Source organism: Excalfactoria chinensis, chromosome Z (assembly GCF_039878825.1).
Source record: "Excalfactoria chinensis isolate bCotChi1 chromosome Z, bCotChi1.hap2, whole genome shotgun sequence".
NCBI classification, from domain to species: Eukaryota; Metazoa; Chordata; class Aves; order Galliformes; family Phasianidae; genus Excalfactoria; species Excalfactoria chinensis.
In genome coordinates this window covers 73,419,119-73,440,293 of record NC_092857.1, presented here as the reverse complement: position 1 = coordinate 73,440,293, position 21,175 = coordinate 73,419,119, and the positions used below count along the sequence as shown (strand labels likewise).

The window sequence follows — 21,175 nt, the reverse complement described above, 5'->3', positions numbered from 1 at the left end:
GGAATAGTAACTGGTTTTTCTTCTCTAATGTTCTTGGAAGGTGAGCCACTCGTATCACCCATTATCTTCAAAAGACATTAAGGACGTGCAGAAAATATACTATTGTTTTGCTAATGTTTTTGTTATTTTAAAGCAACAAGCAATGTGTTGATTCAAAGAAACTTAGCTTTCTTTTTCCTGTGCAAGCAAGGTTGTCTCATTCTATGCCATAAAAATACGTGGTGTGTTTCTGCTGTTAACTCATTTTTTCCAAGCATAGATTAATGGAGCAGGGTGGAAAAAGAGGAGCACATCTGGAAGGCTGTGAATCTGGAAGTCCACTATTTATCTCTCTGCTTTCCAAGGCAATACAGACACCTTTGTTCCCATGCTATGCAAAGTCCTCTGTTATCTCTTTGCTCACCTGCTATGCATATCTCACTGGTGCAAATTAGCAATCTGCTGGACATAATGATTAACTGTGTCGTGCTTTCTGTAACAAGTTCAGCTTATAAAACTTCCACTGGATATAAGGAAGCTGGGAGCCCCATTAGAACTGTGAACCTTGAGTAAAGTTTGTTACTAGAAAGAAAGTTCGGAAGAGAAAGCTTCATACAAATTCAGGTTATTCAGGTTCTTGTCTTCCTGTCACTGGCCTAATTTTTCCATATCTCTAAAGATGTTTATACAAACTAAATGCATGAACTTTGTTGTTGTGTTTTTGTGTTGTTTTTTTTTTTTTTCAGTGAGATATGCTGTCTACTGTCAGGAATAGATTTGGCAGGCTTAATCCAGATATTCTTTTCAGAGCAGAATGGAAGCTCCACCAGTTAAGAAACACCAGCTACAGTTAACCATGCATGAAATGTAGAAAGGTGATATAAAAAGTGCTGCCAATTTTTTTTAGTTAGCTGAATGCCAAATGGAGTTCACATGTAATGTCAGCTATTTTTTATTTTTATTTTTTTATAATCTATAAATGCCTTGCAGATATGAAGGAATTTTGAGGCTGAGGAGAAGCCAGATTATCTTGCCCAACTGTGTTAAGAAGAAGAAGGTCTAGATATTCAAATGTGTAGTTGGCAATATCCTCAAAGTTTTAATTTATTTTACCATTACTTACATGAGAGATAATTTGTGTAAACGCTGGTCTTGGCAGAATTACAAGAGTAATATTTTTACAAGGAAGACCTGTTACTGAATCATTTTCTATGAGTCAGCCCATCCATTGTTTCCCCAGGCATTAGGCATGCACACTGTATTTTTCTTGAATAACTATCATTTAGAATGGGCGGCAAAAGTGAGTTCATAGCAAAGCTCCTATGTTAAAGATCACCAAACCTGATCCATGGCCAGACTCCAAAAGCATCTCAACGGTGCTGTATTTTGTCCAGTGAGAGAGGAAACGTGTTCAACTAATGGAAGAAGAGCTTATAACCACCCTGTAGCCTGGTCTGCATACCTCCTGCCAAGGGTTTCTTTAAGCATGATATCTTGCAAGAAGCAGCCTAGGTTGATAAGGCTTCCCATAACAGGTTGTTGGTGCATGGCACATCACATACCATCTGATTCTGACACAGGCAAATGTATTTAGTCCTGGCTTTGAAGAGCCATAGTTTCTTTCCAACATGGACTACACAGGAGTGTGGGCGAATGCCAAGTGTTTGTCACATTCAGGTGCAAGAGAATCAGGAGGGGCTTCAGGGAACCAGAGCTACAGCATGACTGATGGCCTAGAAAGGTTTCTGTGTGCCTCTTGGCAGTGGTGTACTGCTGGAGACCACAATGGGCTGGGAGAGTATGTAGCACAGACACACACATGCACATTTATGCACTTCAAGGTTTTTGCCTTCACCTATATATGGTCATATATCTTTTCACACATATCACAGTTTTCAATTAAAAAACCTAGTATTTACTGTGAATTTATTAATTAATCAATATCAAGTAATGGGGCAAAGGTTAGCTGTAGAGTCAGTACACTTAGCCACGCTACGCCATCCATTTGTAGTCCATTTAACAATTTGGACAGTTGTTATTATCTGCTTTTCTTATTTAGAAGCCAGCTGATGGAGCCAAAGTCTGTAGCTTGTCCCAAAACAGAAAATATGTTTTATGATATTTTCCCAGATTTTATTTTTATAGGGAAGTTTGAACTGTTGTTAGCTCTGAATTGTGCCAGAGTGATATTAAGCACTTATACAAAATAAGACTGTTGAAAGTCTTAAAATGATCAGATAAGCTGAATAATTTGACAGTATTTATCGGATCCTGTTACACAACATGTATGTGATTATTTTACCTCATCAAAGTCTTAAAAATAAATGCTGTTATTCTTCATTTTGTCTGAGGAAATCGAGTTGATGATGTTAAGCCTATTTCTAAGAGCTCTCTTCTACCAAATGCATGTGTTACTAAAGTGATAAATACTTTATGACTTCTTATACTTCTATAAGTGAAGAACAAAGTTGTTTTCCCTGTGTTTGTCATGTCAAAGATACATCAGGGGGAAACACAAACTATTTCAGCAGGCCTGTAATGTGCTCGTGATCAGTTCTAAGTTCTCTAAGTGGAGATGATGTCACTTAGTTACCTATCGCTGTACTTGATTTCTATGTTGATAAAATAACTAAAAAGCATTGCTCCACGCTGATTGGGACTGTAAAACTGCAGACCATGCTCAGTATTTTGGTTATGGAAGAAATACATTCTGAAAAAAATAATGTAATATCTAGGCTATAGTCGTCTTCCATTTCTGCAGATGAATTTCTCTAAAATATTATTCTTTTCATTATTAATACATAAGCACAGTTCACAGGAGTAGTGCAGTCCTCCTGTGCTGCTTGCCAACACTACAGGCATCTCCAGAAATTGCTCAGAGGTATTTTTAAAGGGAGATGTGATCTCAGGTTGCCTTGCTGTGTTGGCAATCAGCTATATCAGCTGGCATTCAGCTAAGAAATACAAATACCTATTCCCATACCCTGTAATAAAAAGAAATTGGTGCTAAAATGAAATACAAAGAAGATGAGTTCCAGGCAGTCAAGCCCTCTGAAGCAGAAAGCAGAGATTCAGGTGCTTGAATGGATGGAGTTGCTTTGAGGACACCTAAAAAGACAGAGATTCCATCTTTCCCCTAACAAGTCAGTACACTGACAGAGAGTTCAGGGTGGCAGACTTCCTGATTTTAGGGCTGTTGCTTTTCCTCTTGCACAGTAGTCATGAGTTGGGGCATGATGACAAGTCAGCTCAGCTCAGTGATCTGTGCATACTCCTGTTTTAGTTTTCCAAAGATGCTTATGAAGTACCACCAATGTTGTAAGAAGTTCTTCAGGTTGGCATGCAAGCTGTGCTGTTTCAAATGTCCTTTCTAGAGTACAGGCATGCCTGCTTTTCCATATACAGTCTGTGAAAATGTGTTGGTGTAGTGCAATATCTTCTTATAGAACAACTGCAGTATTGTGGTGTATTGCCTTGGGGAAGGTAAAAAAAGTACCAAAAGGCAGGCTTCTGATAGACAATATCCTAGAAAGGTAAGAGAGACTGAAAGCAAGGTCGTACAAAAGCAGTTCCTGGACCGTGCTAGTACCAGATGACAGTATAGTATTCCTCTAGTATCTGTCCATTTTTATTACTCCTTACCTTTTGTGGCATCTCTTTCACCCCTTCTTTTTAGGAGAAAATCCTTCTGTGGCTTCTTCAGTTTATGCAAGAACAAGGTATTTCACTGGATGAAGTCGATCAGGACGGAAATACTGCTGTTCACATAGCTGCTCAACATGGCTATCTAGGATGTATACAGGTGGAGTATTATGTATATCAGAAATATAGTTTAAATCAAATGATTTTTGAATTATGAACTACTGAAGTATTACCGTTCATTATATATATAATTATAGGAAATTTTACACGTGGAAATAGTTATTGATACCTTAAGATATACTGATAGAAACAAATAGAACTCAGACTAGAATACCAGAAAGATCTTTTTTTAAAATTCTATTCTTAATTATGCTATTGTAAGCCTAAAGTAAACATGTTGCCGGAAGAAAGCATGATTATTTAGTTTATACACAGGCCGTGTGTTGCTCTGTTAAAAAAGGGCAGCCAATATAAATATGATCTTCTTACTGATTTTGATATTTTCCTTCTGTTTCTTTTTCCAATGTTGTAGCTCTTCTTCTTAGTGAAGTCAGATGCAATTTGTTCTGTATGAAGGATTTCCACATTGAGCAAACTATCCAGAGTTGTGATCTTTTAATATATCTGTGCTAAACATAATAGTGTAATAGTGATTTCTTAAACAAATCAGATTTACCACAATAATACCGCAATAGTAGATCATCATGTTCCAAACCATATAGATGCTATTTGCAGATTCTTAACTCCTCCTGCTTGTTTTTCTTTGTTGGCAAGTTAATCTCAGGGTTTGTTTGTTTTTTTTAACACTGGAAACAGTTCAGGACTGTTGATAAGTCTGCCTTCCTCTTCTCGGGCAGGAGACATAAAGATCTCTGTGCCTGCTGTTCTGAGTCAACAAGATCACTGTAAACCCTAGCTGGTCTCATCTGCTCCTGAACAATTTAGTCACCACTCAACCACTCACTCCCTCTGCAGCTAATGATGCTGTTTTGTGGTATATTATGGGTTGGTTCAGCATTCTTTTCCAGAGTGCAGTAAGAAAAGCCTGACTAAAAACTGCTGCATACATTTAGCTCTTGCTCTGTGAAAGAATAACTTGGAACACCGATTATCACAAACTGGAAGAAAGAGTGCAGGTTTGTTATCAGTTCTTTCAAGTCAGCTTGACAGAACTTGGTTTGTCTTTACGGTGTTCTGGATCCAAGTTCCAGTACTCAGAGGTTGTGTTTGCTACCTGGACAGTTTCCTAGCAGTAAGCTGGAGTGCTCAGTTACTTCTGTGTGTAACACAGGGATAAGCATCAGGATATGAGCTGTTGTTTTGCCTAGACTAGAAGCTGACAACTACTTCAGTATCTTTTAAGAAGATGGTAAAGGGTAACCCAGCAGCCGTAATGCAATGAGATGTTTTCCAACATCAAAAGAAAACTGTTTGAAAGAACTCTTTGAACAGATCTCTTTCTGCAAACTGAAGCATATTGTGCCCACCTGAACTAAAAGGGTTTTGGGGAAGACTATACCGTATCTTTTCTATGCAAGCATCAAAGACATCATCAAAGCATCTAAAGACATTGAGACTGTTCCATTGAGTGTTTTAAACCCAGGGATCCTGCTGTGGTAAGAAGTCAAGAGCACAACCACAAGAGGAGTCAGCAAATATTCATGCTAAAAAATTCCTATAATCACATGCTTAGGTTGTATTGCAAGGTATTGTAGTGCAGAGATCCCAACAGCAGCAGATTAGAGATCTTTTAAGCCATTACAGCTCATTGCTAACCTTTGTAACCTCAGACACAGGGGTTCTAGCAGGGATGCCTCTCATGTGCATTTACCTGTGTCTCTTTTTCTAAGTGTACCACGTTCAAAGTGAGCACAGTGCTCAGTAAAGCATAGGCATCTGAAAAAGTTTATTTCCATGTCTCAGGAGTGAATTATTAGCTGTTTAAATGTCAGTATACAGTTTCTATTTGCTGGTTTCCACATTTTTACTCACAGTGAACTCTCAGCAGATTCATGCTCGTGGATGTCAATGTTTCCTTTCTTGACTTTACAGACATTAGTTGAATATGGAGCGAATGTCACCATGCAAAACCACGTGGGAGAGAAACCCTCACAAAGCGCTGAGCGACATGGGCACACCATGTGTTCCCGCTACTTAGTGGTGGTGGAGACCTGTATGTCATTGGCTTCTCAGGTTGTGAAGCTAACAAAGCAACTGAAGGAGTAAGTGTTCAGTTCTCAGCAGGGGGTTCATTCTTAATACCATTCTTTTTTTTTAGTTTATTCTCAGTCTCCACTGTCTGCTTCCCATAAGATTCATATTCCTCCCTTATTTTGGTTGCACTTTCTCACTCCTTCACCTTTAGCAGCTCAGTTTTTCAGCCGTTCTGTTTCTGGCTTCTTGTTGTGAACAGATATGGAGTGGGAGTGAAAAGGGAAAAGTGAAAATGAATTTTATATATATACATATACATGCATATATATATATATGTACATATATAAGCAATACAGTCCTTTTTCCCATTGACTGCCTTGAGATGACAACATTGCTGATCACAATTTCTGTTGGTATAGCATGATTTCTTTTATATACAGTTGGTGGCTCTTCACAGTTGTAATACAGGTTTTTGATGTTAGGAGGAAAAACAGAAATAGTAGAGATGTTCACCTACCACAGGCAGTGAAAATACCTTCTGAATACACCGTATATTAGTGTAAACAAGTCATGTTATGCAAGCTGTGTGAATGGTTGTACTTAGTGTAAACTCCATGGTTTTATTTGCATGTGGTTGAAAACAGGTGGCCTCTGTGACAAGGTGCCAGGGGGCTGGCTGTCCTTCATCATGCACAGGGGGTTTCAGCCATCTCCAAGAAAAACCAACTGAAAGACACAGCTGAGTCTGTCATCCAAGCTGCTGATGTCTCTGTGGGAACATACTTGAAAAAGGGCAGAATATGTCAGAGAGAGAGGAGGGAACAAAGAGGGACAGAGGTAAAGAAAACATGAGAGGAGTTGCAAGTGCTCTGTGTTAAGGAAAGAAACACCTACAAAGGAACTGTTACCCATGCAGGAGCAGGCATTCCCATTGAAATGATTGGAGCCCTTGCATAAGTCTGTGTCGTAACAGTTCCATCCTGAATAGACTAAAGTGTAGAAAGCACTAGAGTACAGAAGGAGTGAGAAGAAGGAGAGAAGCTGCACAGATTCTGACTTATGCCATTTACTCAATTCCTGAAAAGACAGAGTGTAACCTGCAGTGATAACAAGGGGATAGGAGAATTGCCTGGAGTGAAGCCTGACAGTGCAGCAGGAAAGGTGCTTGGAGAGCAGATGGAAGTGGTAAAATCCTGGAGAAGGGCAGGATGGGTTTTTTTGTATATTTTTCTGTTTTTGTTTCCCAATACATAAAAGTCAATCAATAAAAATCCATGCTGAATTGGCTATAAATTAAATTTGCCATGTCTCTTTTGCCTCTAATGGTAGCTGGTAAGTGATGTGCCCCTGTGGTTATCTCAACACGTGAGATTTTTCACTTCTATTCTCCATAATTTTTGACCCTGTCCCATGGAGGTGGTTGCCTGGGTGCTTGGCTGCCAGCCGGAGCCAACTCGCCACAGCAATTCAGTTTTTACTACCATAATAAAATGTAACTTAAAAATAACCAAATATTACCATTCCGTTATAATCAGGCATCTGTTTCATAATATTTTAAGGTGAGAGTGGGTAGTATTAGTTCCCTGTCCTTACAGGTCTGCATAAAAATCCAAGTATAGCTTGAAGCGTGTGCCCTTGGCAGCTTCTGAAGGAGCCTCACCGCCAATGATGTAGGAGAGTTTATTGTCTGCAGCACCTCTGAAGATCCCAGCAACATCTGAACAAAGTCCAATTTACAGTTTAAGTCACTTTAAACTGTTATTATGTAGGTAAAGGTCCCACTTGGGCGTCTCAGCTTGCTTTGACGTATTTAGTCCACCTAGTTCTACTAGAGTTCATGGACATTGTTCTAGTTATAGCCAGATCAAGATGGATTACTTGACTGTTCAGGGTAGTTCTATCAACACACTAAGCCCTTTTCTGCTTCCCTACTTTTTCTCAGCTGCGACAAACATAAGGTGATTGTACATGCAACTTAATTTCCTGGGCTCCTTATCAACCAGCCATAGTAAATTCTCTCAGTGAACACTGTATGTCCCCAACCACGAGAAGACTGAAATGGTTGATACTGTGCAGGAAGAACAGAGTACAGAAACTGTCTTAAACCAACACCTTACAAGATCTTTATTCAATGGTCTGAAACCAAAGAAGAGAGTAATATCTTTCATTCTCTTCTTCTGAGCTCTTCCAGACAACGCAAAACAGTTCCATTGGGAAATCACCCTAATCCATCACACCCTCTGGAGTCATTCCTTAAGTCACAAAAGCAAAACAATAAAATCACAGCGTGCCAAAGTCTTCACGTCTTGCAGGTCTTTGATACAAGGCAGTTCACTTTAAAATGAAAAACTGCAACAACAACAATAAAATCCAGCAGCAAAACCTTCTGAGTGCAATCTAAGTCACATTTCAGAGAGAAAAGTTTTGGTGAAAGAAGGAAACTATTTCTAACTAGAATTTTTCCATTAAGTCTTCATCAGACAATCTCATTAACTGAGATTGTCCCAAAGAAAAAAAGAAAGAAAGGAAAAGGAAACGGAAAAGGAAAGGAATGGCTCTGGATGATGACAAGTTGAATGTGATCCAGTAGTGTGCCCTGGAGTGCACTGGGTACAGCACTGCCAGCGGGTGAGGGAAGGGACTGTCCCACTCTGTTTCATTTGGTGTGGCCTCACTTTGAGTGCTGCGTGAAGGCTTGAGCACAGCAATGTAAGAAGGACATGAAAGTATTAGAGAACAACCAAAGGAGAGCTACAGAGATGGTGGAGGGTCTAGAGGACAAAACATAAGGTCCCTTGGTTTGTTTAACCCATAGGAGATTGAGAGGTGGCCTCGTCACAGCATGCATCTTCCTAACCTGGGAAACAGGGGCATGGAACATCCTCCCTCTCTCAAATAGTGTTTGCATAACAGTGTCAGACATAGGATTTGGATTTGGGGTGGTGCTGTCTGGAGCCAGGAGTTGGACTCAGCAATCCTTTTAGATCCCTTCCAACTCAGATTATTCTGATTCTATGGTTCTATTTTCTATCCCTTAGTAAGGCAACATACCATGAAGGTTGATACTTCATTAGATAATGCCTCATTCCATTTCCTACTCAGTAACTAAACAATCTGTTTTCATTTGAACGTAGCTGGGGTTCAGAGGTATCTAAGGAGAGGTATCAGATTCCCCATGTAGAAGTTAGTGCGAACATTATCTAAAATACGACCTCATTAATTTGGTACCAAATACCCGAAGGATCCTCTTGCTTGTAATTCTGTAGTGGTCATGTCTCCTGAATCGGTCTAATTTTAACACTGTGTAATATTGCTCTTCCAAGGAGTTGAGATTCCTCATTTTCAGTGTTACCATAGGTATGTATGCATATGTTACATTTCTCTGGAGAAATGCCTGGCAGGATGTGTTTGTTTCTGTACTGTGGGGTGTTCGTTAACTAGTTGAACTGTGAAAATGAAGGAAATGTTAGTTCTTTTAGCACCAGAAAATGTTTAACCAAAAAGAGGTTGTTAACACAGCAGAAGAGGTGTCACATATTTCCATTAAAGAGAAGCATTTGGGATTTAGATACTTAGACATAGAAGCTGAAGAACATATGAAAAGAAAGTAAAACAGATAAACCATATCACAGTCTGATCTCAAGCAAAATTTCCTTGGCTCTCAAATAACAGAGTCTGGGGAGCTGCAGAGTAAGCCAATGATGACAGATGGTAGGACTGATTTTAAAACAGTGTAAGTGTGTAGGCAAGAGAAAGGAAGACAGAAAGTTAAAGAACGTAAATATCTACATAAAACATGATCATGTTGTAAAAAAGTGACAGCAAGGCAGTATGTCAAGATCCCACCTTTATTTCTCTAGTACTTCTCAGATCCACACTTTACTTGTAACTGATATGTTAGAAGTAAAACAGTTTAACCAGCCTTTAAAGTACAGCCATCTGGATTCTTTCTGGCTTTGAAATTGGCAGTTATTAAGACTGCATTTGGAACATAGTTAGATCTTCTGCTGATGGTATGTGAGCTGAGAAAGAATCCAAATCAGTGATGGAGAATGGTACTGACTCTAGGTCTAATGTGAACAAAAGTACTAAAAACATCAGTTCTACAGCAACAGAGGTAGAACCTGGATGAAACAGATGAAGCAGATGAAATTATATTTGCCTGGTGAGTTCTTATTTCTCTGACAAGGATCAGGTAATTAAACCAAAGGCACAAATTCCATCTCAAGTGAAAGATAGCTTACATGCACTAATGAAAAACTGGAATGAAAATTAACATTTTCTAGTCGTTTCTGTCTCTGTGGTATTTAGGAGCACTGAAACTTACATACAGTACTAAGCAAGACTGAATGTTGTCTTGTGTTAAACAAGCTGAAGGGATGTTTTGATGTTGGAACAAAGGATCAAAATTGGGAAGGGGTGGGGATGGTGAGAAGAGCTTTGGTGATAAACTGACCTGTCCCTTCGTTTTCACTGAACCACTTGGAGATTTGCAGATTAATTTACTAGATTGAGTCTTAATGGAAATAAGAATTGTTCTTACAGAAGAGCTTGTTGTAATTATTGTTCTTAATAAGTAATGTTCTTTCAGTTCTGTGGTAAAATGAATTTCTGATATGAATATCACTTTCATATTATTACTAAATTATAGCTACCGCTGTAATTTCTATAACATTGGCCTCTAAAATTACTTACAAATCAATACCACGATGAAAGGAATAGACTGCAGGATATGTAATACTACTCATAATGTGGGTGCAGAGCACAGATAAGACCTTCAGTAAGGTTGGGCAGTAAGCAGATGTGTTTTCTCCTACTCTTCTGGAATAATGAGCTCCGTTATGTAGCTGAGGAAGGTTGTACCAGCCCTTTCCAGTAGGCTAAGACTCCCCTCTGAGTACATTTGCAGGGAGAAAAAGAGAGAGTGGTTGCTATCCACCAAATATAGGAAGTAATTTCTTAACCTGTCCCTTTGCTCTTCCTTTTCAAGCAAGAGCCAAGCGGCCCTGATCTTTCTCTGAAATAAGTTCATTTCTGGATTATTATTTTCTGTGAGTCACTTAGTTCCAGTGAGCTGCTATTTATGATCCCACATTTGTCCTTGTACAGAGTATAATAAATAATCTCTGAGAGACAAGCGTCTCTATGTTGGTACTATACAGTGATCATAAAATGCCCTCAGGATTTTGGAGGCGACTTGCAGAATCTCCGCTCATGCTATTATTTATGACCACATGTCTTTATCTACTAATCTTACTTGTAGGTGAAGAAGGGTTCTCTTTGAAATGCAATGCTGAACAATTTATCCTGTAAATCTCTAATGCTGATGGTTTTAAAATTCAAGATAAAGAGTCTTACATTGTCTTGCAGGCAGACAGTAGAACGTGTGACGTTGCAAAACCAACTGCAGCAGCTTTTAGAAGCCCAGCGATCAGAGGGCAAGTCTCTGCCCACATCCACAAGGTAACGTGGCTGGAATGTCACTGTAGCATGGATTTGGGCAGTTATCATGAGAAGTTGTGATCTGTCTAAATAGTAGATGTCTTCTGTCAATGTGCTTCATTTACCCTGTAGGCTTGAAGGTGGAGCTTCTAGAATTTTGAAGTGTGTATTATTATATAAATATTGGACCTTTTGATTATGGAATTAATAGTTTCAGTTTTCCACCGGAGTTAAAATCAGATTTACAGTGGAGTAGGTTGTATCTTGTGTTAGATTAATAGCAGAGAATCCTGGAAAGCCCTATGAATGTTGTAATACGAAAGTCTGACCTTGTGCTGGTTCACCATACTCTAGAAATATTACTTATTCTCTGTCCGTTTATTATCTGTCCGTGCAAGTCCCAGAAGTAGACACAACCTTAAAGAGGAAGAAGGAGACCCTTCCAGCAGATCTCCTGATCTGTCCCTTAGCTTCTGCCATAGTTTTCCAACGCGGTGCATGGAAACCAAGTAAGCACCCAACTTCCCTCTCAAGATGACATTGAAAGGAATGAAGTAGTTCAGGTGCAAATAGGGCTGAGTTTATCATTACCGTGTAATTCATTGTCCTCCGCAGAAGGTACACACAGTGTTTTCCTTGTTTCACAGTTGCGAGGGAGTTAAATACATGTTAAAAATAGAAAGCCAGCTTAAGGAAAACTTCTTCCACTGACATTGGTGGCCTGAACTCTGGGACGTCTTTTGTGAACTTTTAGGAGTGGTGGCTGTTTTCTGTTCGTTCTTTCAGAATCTTATGCATTGCTTTGATGAAGTACATCATGTCCCTGAAGTTCATCTGTCAGTATTTCAGACAAGTGCAAGTAGTTACAAAAACAGGTAATGAAGACACTGGCAGTGCACTTATTTAAAGGAACTTTGGCTACAAAAGGGATTGAAAATTCCCACTGAAGCAGAAAACTACACTGGAAAGAGGCTTTTTGTCCTTTTCTTTAATGGACCCGTGGTCTTTGTACTCTGTCTCTGCCAGCTCAGCAGGGACAATGGGACCAAACACTGTCTTCCAGCTCATTTGGTTTCTGTGATTTTTGCTGACTGGACTTTCCAAGTGGTCTTTCACCTGAGTACTTGTGAGCACCAGGAGTGTTTCATTTTCAGTATCAGATAAGAACAGGTGAGAGCAGATCTCTGATCATGGTTGTAATTAGGTAAGCGAGTTCGAAAATGAGAACCCATTTTTTTAAGTTTTCTTCTAATTTAGAACTCACTTTTGGATATTGTCATCTTATGGACGTCATAGGCAGAAGCTAATCTACAAGAATCTAACTAACCTGATGGGATTATCTAATTTATATACTTATTAAGTCTTGAGTATCTATTTTGGTTTACCCACCTTCCCACTAGGAGAACTCAAAATGGACTGAAAATGAAGTGGATACTACATTCATGTGAATTTTGTACGCGGTTTATGGACTTGGCAGGGAAGAAAAATAGATAAGAGGAAAAAAAGGAGAAGAAGAAAAGAAAAAAGAGATTTATGGATTCACTGCCTCACATCAACCTTAATTTTTCCACTTTACCCTTGCTTAAAGAAAAATTGGCTTAAAATAAGAATGTGGAGCATCAAATCTCTGGTATATGTCATGGGGAAAGAAATGGCCTGTGTAATTGCTATTTCTACTTCCATTTCCACTTCCTCACTATTTATCATTCGGAGTCCTAAATTGAATTTATTGATCTAGTTATACTTAAAATAAATTAATGTCACTACTCACGTGCTATTCAGTATTTTGTATCTGAAAAGTTTTGAGTGTGAACAAACTTGACTTTTTAAAAGGTCTTATTTTTCTGTTTCCAGATGAAGCTGATATTGACGAAGTCATTGCTTTGCGTAGAACTGATTTTAGCAGTAGTTAAAATAAGCCATTTTTGTATTGTGGGGTGACTTGAATAGAAAGCATTTGCACTTCTTGCTGCTTTTTTTTTATTTTTTTTTTGACCTTCTGTTAGTAGCTTTGCACAAGTTTCCCTGAGAAACAAATCTTTGCCATTGAAATCATTCTTCATTTTTCTTTTGAGGATTTTTCTTTGTAAAAGAAAGTGAAGAGACTTAAGTTCTAATTAGAAGTGGGAACAGGGTTACATCCTTCTTTCTGTAGGCTTCGCTGTAGCGTCATAGTAATGAATTCCACGTGAGTAGTGAGACTTGTAAAGGGGAAATTACAGTTTTGCATTTTATATGTGCATTAATTTGACCGTGGTATTTCCTCCTCTTTTTTTCTTTAAGCTCACCATCATCCCCTGCCTCTGGCAAGCCCCAGTGGAAACCATCTGAAGCAGATGAATTGTCTCCACCAAAAAGTAAATTGAACGCCCAAGACGGGATTCAGATTCTTGGCAGCTTGGGAACTTCTAGTCGTGCTCGAGCCAAGATAAAAGATGAGGACTCGGATAAAATCTTGCGTCAGTTGTTGGGAAAGGAAATCTCTGAAAATGTCTGCATGCAGGAAAAGCTGACCTTGGAATTTCAGGATGCTCATGCATCCTCCAAGAACGTGAAGAAGATTTTGCCAGAGAAAAGGGAGCTGAAGTTAGCCAGACTGAGGCAGCTTATGCAGAGGTCTCTCAGTGAGTCTGACACAGACTCAGCTAATTCTGAGGACCATAAGAACACCCCTGTGAAAAGAACTGACAAACTAAGGCCTCAACCCATAGTGGAAAGTGTTGAGAGCACTGAGAGTTTGCACCTGATGATTAAGAAACACACTTCAGCAGCAGGGCGCCGCTTCCCTTTTGGTACCAGAGCATCTAAGTCAGTGGACGGCCACAGCCCTTCCCCTACTTCAGAGAGCAGTGATCCAGATAACGAAGCCCATTATCAGTCTGGTACTGTACCTCAGAGCCAGTTTTGTGGAGACAGCACTCCTTCCAGCACAGAAAGTGCTGCTGCTCAAAAGGTTGCCACAAGCCCTAAGAGTGCTCTCAAGTCTCCATCTTCTAAGCGCAGAACATCCCAAAACTTGAAACTCAGAGTGACTTTTGAGGAGCCCGTGGTGCAGGTGGAGCTAGCTGAGGCAGAGTTAAATGAGGAAAAGGATAAAGAACGGGGCAAAGCACTTTTGCGGGCTCCACCCAGCACTGGGGAGCCGTCAGGGGACCAGCTGAAAAGGCCTTTTGGAACCTTCAGATCCATAATGGAGACACTGAGTGGTAACCAGAATAACAACAACAACTGTCAAATGGCAAACCTGATCAAAACCTCATCGACGCTGCCCTTTTCGTCATTAGGACGAAAGACTGCAGACAGCAAGGGAAACCCAGCAGCTCTGACAAAAGGAAGAAACAAGCCAGTGAGTGCACTGAAAGGAGAAAGGGCCCTTTTTTCCCCCCTCTTTTCTTTTCACGTAGTGAATGTTTGGCAGCTTCTTCCTGCCTTTCTATTGCAAAAGGATATACATGAGCAATATACTGTATCTGAGTAGTAGAAAACCAATCCACTGTTGTAATTTTAGAAGGCTTTTTTGAGGAGTAGCAGACTTGGGTAGCGTACATGGTCCATACTTTCAGTGCACATGGTGCACATATCCTGTATTGAAAGCTCTCCACGCAGACATGGTTCATCTGGAAATGATATTAGATGTTTCTCTGAGTGACAGGTCATAAAAACAGAATGCCATATTTGAATCCATGGGATTTTTTGCAGAGTTAATACCTGAAGGACTGGACCAACCATGTTCTATGCATATAATGAAGCCAACTGGATGAAAATTAGTGACAGAATGTGAAAACAGCAGAAGAGGTTCTCTTTGCTTCTGTGCATGCTACAGCCATCCCCTAAGTATCTATGCTGTCAGTACCCAACCTTCTTTGCAAACCCCTCCCCAGAGAACACCACCGTCCTTTGGCAGAGCGTATGGTTGGTCTATAGTAGAATGGACTGAATCCAGATTAACCCCTCTCTGCAGTGTGCAGCATGCTTTTGGGGTTCGCAGCAGAATGAGGGATGTCTCCTGTTATAAGTCTAGCTCTCCTGTTCAAAAGAAGGGGGAAAATAACTTGAATGAGTGTGTCTTACAAGATAAAGGAAGAGTTACTGAATGAGAGAGAGAGGTAGGAAATACTGTGAGCACAGTGTGTTCGTGGAGCAGAGAGAAATTCAGGTATCTGGAAATCTAATAAGGAAATGAGTGAAAGGGAATGGTAGATAATTTAATCCTCTCTGAAAGACTGTGTGGAAGGGGAATAGGGGGAGGGAGGGAATGAGGCAAAAGAATAAGATCGGGAAGAAAAATAAGAAAGAATGTAAGGCAGACTAGGTGTAGAGAGGGGAATAGTGAATTATATGCTGCAAAAAGTATGATGAGGTAATGGGAGAAAAAAAAAAACAAAAAAACTAGAAAATCTTGGGCACCGAGTAGGCAACATGAATATGGAAAAGGGACATCTGAAGGAGAGAACTGAGAAATAGTAACAAATCCATATTAATGGGTACTACTGAAAGTCCATGATATCAGAATGTGAAATGAATTGAAAACTTCAGTGGAGGCCTAATAGACTAAATTGAATTGTAAGTGGATTCATTAAAGTTCAGTTGGAATCGTGGCGTGAACTGCTAATTTACTTATCAGTCAACTGAATTGCCATAGAAATATTTTCTTAATGCAGTGGCAATTTATCTTTCAAAAGGATGGTTCCAATTTTGTGGTGGTAAAGAGTCTCTGTTCAAAGGCGTTCCGATGGAGTGCGGTCTCATGAGTGCTTTTCATAGCTCCCAAACAAGTTTAAAGAGTTGAGCGAGATAATCCTGACAGTATTGTCACTTACACTGTAAAATGCACATCACTTGTGAAAACTCTGTGTTTGCATGTTGTTAAGAACATCAGGATTACAGAAGGAATACAATTTCATACCTCCCTAAAGGACCACAGCATTTACGTCCAAGACGCAACAGATTCAGCCTTATTGACTAACTTAAAAAGAAATCTGTTAAAGCGCTGCTTTGGCCATTTGACTGCATGTTTTGATAGATCTCCTAGCTATGCATGTGAGAAGCTCTGTGCATGTTTCCAACTGATGTGATATTGTACTTCCTTAGGGGCCTTGCTGCAGCCACACCAATCTTTCCTCTAGCACACTGAATGAAGAACATCCGTGTAGCTATGCTTGGTATGTGCATGGTGATATTTATCATCTCTGTTGCTTTGTCTTCTCAAATTGCATGTGTTTGCTAACTTCATAACTGAAATAACAGACTTGGTCGATGCACAAGAAGGGAAATAGATGAATAGAAGAACATCTCAATTCCTGGAAAAGCAGATATTTATGGTGGATTTTTGCTGATGTCACCATTGAGCTGTCTGGAAGGTTTCAATTCCAAGCAGGCATAAAAAATAGTCACACTCATAAATCCATTAGAGAGTATAGCTCACTTTGGCTGAGTATTCAGCCTCTGTAGAATGGAAGCGAAGTACCAGATGACAATGGAAACTAAATTTCCTCTCATGAGGCGAACAGAAACACCACAATTCTTCTCTAAACAGAGAATATAGAGAACATGAGGCAGGATGCTGTACTTTAAGTCCAGTGCTCTCCTGTTTTTATAGATTTTGCTTACTCTCCCTCAGACTTTGATGTTAAATCTGCTTTTGAAAAAGTTTGACGACTTTGACTGCATTTAAACTCCTTAATGTATTCCAGGAGGGTTAAGCAGGCAGATGGAGACCAGTCCCTCAAAGTACATAAAGACATGCTGGACAAAACATTTGACAAAATATACATTTGTTTCGTAAGCAAATGATTTGTAAAAATTAGCTGTCATTGTTTTTCGACTGTTGAGTTCTAAATTAATGGGATGGTCCTTTTTTTTCTGTTAAGCTGAAATGTAAATCCTTTCGTTAGACCTGGGAATGACCATATTTCTCTCCAGAATTATTCATTTGAAGAAACTCCCGAGAAAATTATAAACTAATCATGCTGCAGTTCAGAAGCTTAAATTCCTCTCAAATTACTTGTTTTCTATTCCATAAAGTGAAGGAAGTCTTGTTCTGAAGTCATCATCAAAGCTCGTGTGAATCCAGAAACTGAACTGTTCAGTTTCCAAGAGCTTTAATTGTGCTGTTAAAAAAAATTAATAAATAAATGGAAATTCCTGCATAGAAAGCTGCCTGCACAGCAGCAGTTTGAGGGAGTATCAGTGAACAGCTTCCAGTGCCCACAGTGTGGCCTGGCCTATACACAGCCATAATCTTATCCTTTTGATGATAGCCATCCCGTAGATTTTGCCAGTTGCTGTAAGTTGCTGTTGCTTTATGTAAGACCTGGATGGCATTTCCATCCAGGCAATAAAAGAGAGTACAGGTTGGCTGCAGCTGTCAAAGCCATGGGCTGGGCTCCTTGCATGTTGCCATCCACAAGGCACTATGATCCACACAGCTGGAGATGCTCCACTTTTCCATGCTCCCATGGCAATGGAGCACATGGAAAATCAGAGCAGGAGACAAGGAGTGTGCGCTTAGAACTCAGCTTCAAGGCTCTGTCATCCTAGCCACAGACTAGGACAGAAATGGGTATATTGTGTGTCACATTAAGTGGCATAAGATTTCCAGAGTTCATGTAAGGATTCTTTGAGCTTCTCAGAAATCAGAATGCAGACATGCAGCCTCTCAGGATTTCCAAGCCAGCCTTTCTGGTACTCTTCACTAGTCAGCTGTGTGCTGCCCTCTACCCAGTGAGACTTATTTAAACAATGGGAAGTCATCACCCTCAGGTGTACTGCCAGTCACTGGGTGTGCTGGGAAGTCTGTGGAATTCCCATTTTAGAGATGTTTTTAAAAAACAGCCAGTTTTTTAGTGTTTAAAACCTGTGCAGGTAGTTATATTTAGGGGCTTTATTACTGGACATAGTCCTGAAGATGTTTTAACTCTTCGTCTGTTGTATTTAGGATTGTATTAGCATCTTCTGAAACCTGAAATGGTTGTACAAAATCTACCTAGAATCAAATCATGTTCTCGTCCATCTATTATCATGTAACTCACCATATTATCATGTAACAAAGCCCCTTATTAGCTGCAGCTATCAGTAGCTGTAATTGGTTCATACATCAAGATCAATCAGCAGAAGCTACTGTTAGGTTTCTATCAGACAGTATGCTAGGCATGCCTCTAAAATAGCAAGTGGATCTAACCTTAAAGATTCCTCACTGCCAGATCTAGTGCAGGATAAGTTCCATCTTCATTTCAAATGTGTGTTCTAGGAAAAGGATGTTCATCTCTACATCTAATAAACTAGTTATGACTCCAACCAGTGCAGTCCAAAATCAGTGTAAAAATAATTCCAGCCTTGTCCCACAGAATTTACTGATGTTCTTTTCTTAGTAGTTATGAGTCTGTATTGGTGTCTGTTGCATGAGAGTATGCTGTGTATTTCTGTTCCTTCAGGCACCAGGAGGTACTAGAGATTTGGTCAGTAATTAGTAGTATTGGTGATTTATTTCCCTCAGGTCAGTGGGCAAAGTCCTAGAAGTCGTGTTTGTTCAGCATGATCAGCTAAAGACAACAGCACTAGCTAAAAGAAATCCTAATTGAGATCACAGTGCAATTGTAGGACAGCAAAATGAGGTCTCTTGAATGCCTGATGCCAGTCTACAGTTTGCACTACAAACCTAATCTAATGCAGTAATTAATTGATACAAATTATCTTAGCCCTAGAAGGCATCTCGTCATAAGACTCCTTCCTTAATACTAACCATATGGTTGACAAGCCATGCTTATTGCTACGCTAATGCCAATTGCCTGAAAGTTGTTATGACAGTAGGTCAAGAGTTCTTGTTTGGTGTCAGCTCAGCCCTGCCTCCTTTGAATCAGTTCTACATCTTCTGCCCTTATTTTGGGTATGCAAGCTGCAGTAAGTGAGATGAATGCAGGGGACTTCAAAATGAAGCATCCCTCTTAGCAGAGTGTGCAGCAGTGGTTCCTGAGAAGGTCATCCACCCACCAGTAGATCCTGAAGTAACCATAAGGATATCTAAGCATAGTGCAGATCAGCCTTTTGGAGATCTTCGTTTCTTAGTGGTGACTGCAGACTGGAATAAATTAACACACTATTCTGGTTTGCAAGAATCGGGCTCACAGATTTCTAAGTTTAAGAGAAATGTTTTGTACACAGTCTTGCCATTTGGTACAGGTTCCTTGCAAGGACTGACCAGCTAGTCGTGTTTGCACTGTAGGGGCTTTACTGCTCAGCAGTAGTTTCTGAAAAGGAGACATAACTTCACTGAAAGTTGCCGTGGGCTGGACACAGTCCGAAACCCTTCATCTGAAAGGTTAATTGAAGAGAATAGCTTGGGGTCTCTGGAAAGGCATGTAAAAGGAACTGGAAAACAGCGTTCAGTTTTCCTACCTTAACTGGAATAATAACATTTGGGTCATGTACACAATAGGTAGATTCTAAAATCAATTAAAGTTTACATATGGTGGAAATGAATATGTATTGTAGGTAAATGATGGTTTTCTATGTGTATAGTAAAACTCATAAGTGTTTCAATTAATACCTAATTTTACTGCTAAATGTGATGTAGTCCTGGCGTTAAGAAGAGGCACGTTTTCCCTTCTTCTTGTGCCATCTTCCCCTGAAGCAGACACGTAAAGTAAGTCCAGTGAGCTACCTTCTGTAGATGACTCCCTTCCATGCAGAGTAAGGAGCAAACACAGTACAGGTTCTGTTTGTTGTAGTAGATCCTTTCTTCTCTGCATTGTTACTCCCTGAAAAATATGAGAGGATTTAGACATTCTCTCCATTATTTCCAGAACATTTGGCACCATACTAATTAATGTTCTGACTTAAAAAGCTTCTCATCTTTCTATTGCTTTCCATCTTTGATTGCAGAATAGGAGCTATACGAAAGTCAGCAATAATCTACAATATTAAGAACTAATGTCTGTCTAGATAAATTAGTTTAAAAAAAAAAAAAAAAAGTAATTTAGAGTTCAATATTTGCAAATGGGATAAAATAGAGAAAACAAGCGTAAGACAAATCCCTCTATATAGTTAGTGTCAGCATGAGTAATTTTCTTCTTTTTCCTCTCCAGGCATGATAGCATCAGTAGGAAAAGCCAGAAGTCCTACAGTCAGAAGAGTTCAGAAGAGATGGAGCTGCAGGAATTCTTCCTCTAAACCACATCTTGTGATGTCTCACTTTGTTTGAAATGCCTGAAACAAATCCTTTCGAAACACTAATATGAGACATATCCCTCACCAGCAAAACAGCAACTGTTAGGATGCCTTAATTCGTAGCAGTTAGACCATATTCAAAACTTTTTTTACGATGTATGTGTATATGTAACTCGTTTGTAAACTGTACTGCATAAAGGCATGGGTGAGCAAAAGCAACAGTTTGAGAACTGCCGTGACACAGGCAGCCTCCAAAATGTTGGGCCACAGGACACGTTTTGTACTTTGTCTCTTGCATGGGTATGTTGTCATATATCTTTTGTTCCCTTTGTCAATGAAATATGCTGTCAGCGTTTCAGCCAGGACTCTGCCTGCTTAGCTCTTTAATGAGACAGAGGCAAAAGCGTTGATTCAAGTAAGTTTTGTCTGTTTTTATTCCTACTTTTTGTAAAAAGGAAATAAAGACACTGTTAATAGGAAACATGAAGTTCAAATATTTCTCATACTTCACTCATTTAAGCTTCAGGTGTTATTTGTCTTTTCCAGATGCATTTTATACATTGAGACAATATCTAGCATCAGAGTTTCAATACAGACGTTCAGCTGAACATTTATTTAGTAGTCCCTTTTCAGACTTAAATAGGTACAAAAAGGCAATTTAAAAAGCATAAATGCAATTTTAAGCATTTATTGTTAGTTGCCAAACCCTGTCAATATGCTTGGCTCACCAAATGACTGTGGCCATGCACTTTCAAGGCTGTCACAATCCTTTTATTGCATTCACTTGGAACCT

General features: G+C 39.5%; 1 protein-coding gene across 1 annotated transcript in view; it reads left to right on the top strand.

Moving 5' to 3' along the window:
• SNCAIP (synuclein alpha interacting protein) overlaps window positions 1–20,953 on the top strand; it is an 81,343-nt gene extending 60,390 nt beyond the window's left edge. The window contains exons 7-12 of the mRNA XM_072360280.1: window positions 3,656–3,781; window positions 5,674–5,843; window positions 11,146–11,238; window positions 13,501–14,563; window positions 16,309–16,379; window positions 20,301–20,953. Of these exons, the coding sequence (XP_072216381.1) occupies window positions 3,656–3,781; window positions 5,674–5,843; window positions 11,146–11,238; window positions 13,501–14,563; window positions 16,309–16,379; window positions 20,301–20,385 (1,608 nt within the window). The 3' untranslated portion in view covers window positions 20,386–20,953. The remainder of the gene's footprint in view (window positions 1–3,655; window positions 3,782–5,673; window positions 5,844–11,145; window positions 11,239–13,500; window positions 14,564–16,308; window positions 16,380–20,300) is intronic.
• The last annotated feature ends 222 nt before the right edge of the window (window positions 20,954–21,175 follow it).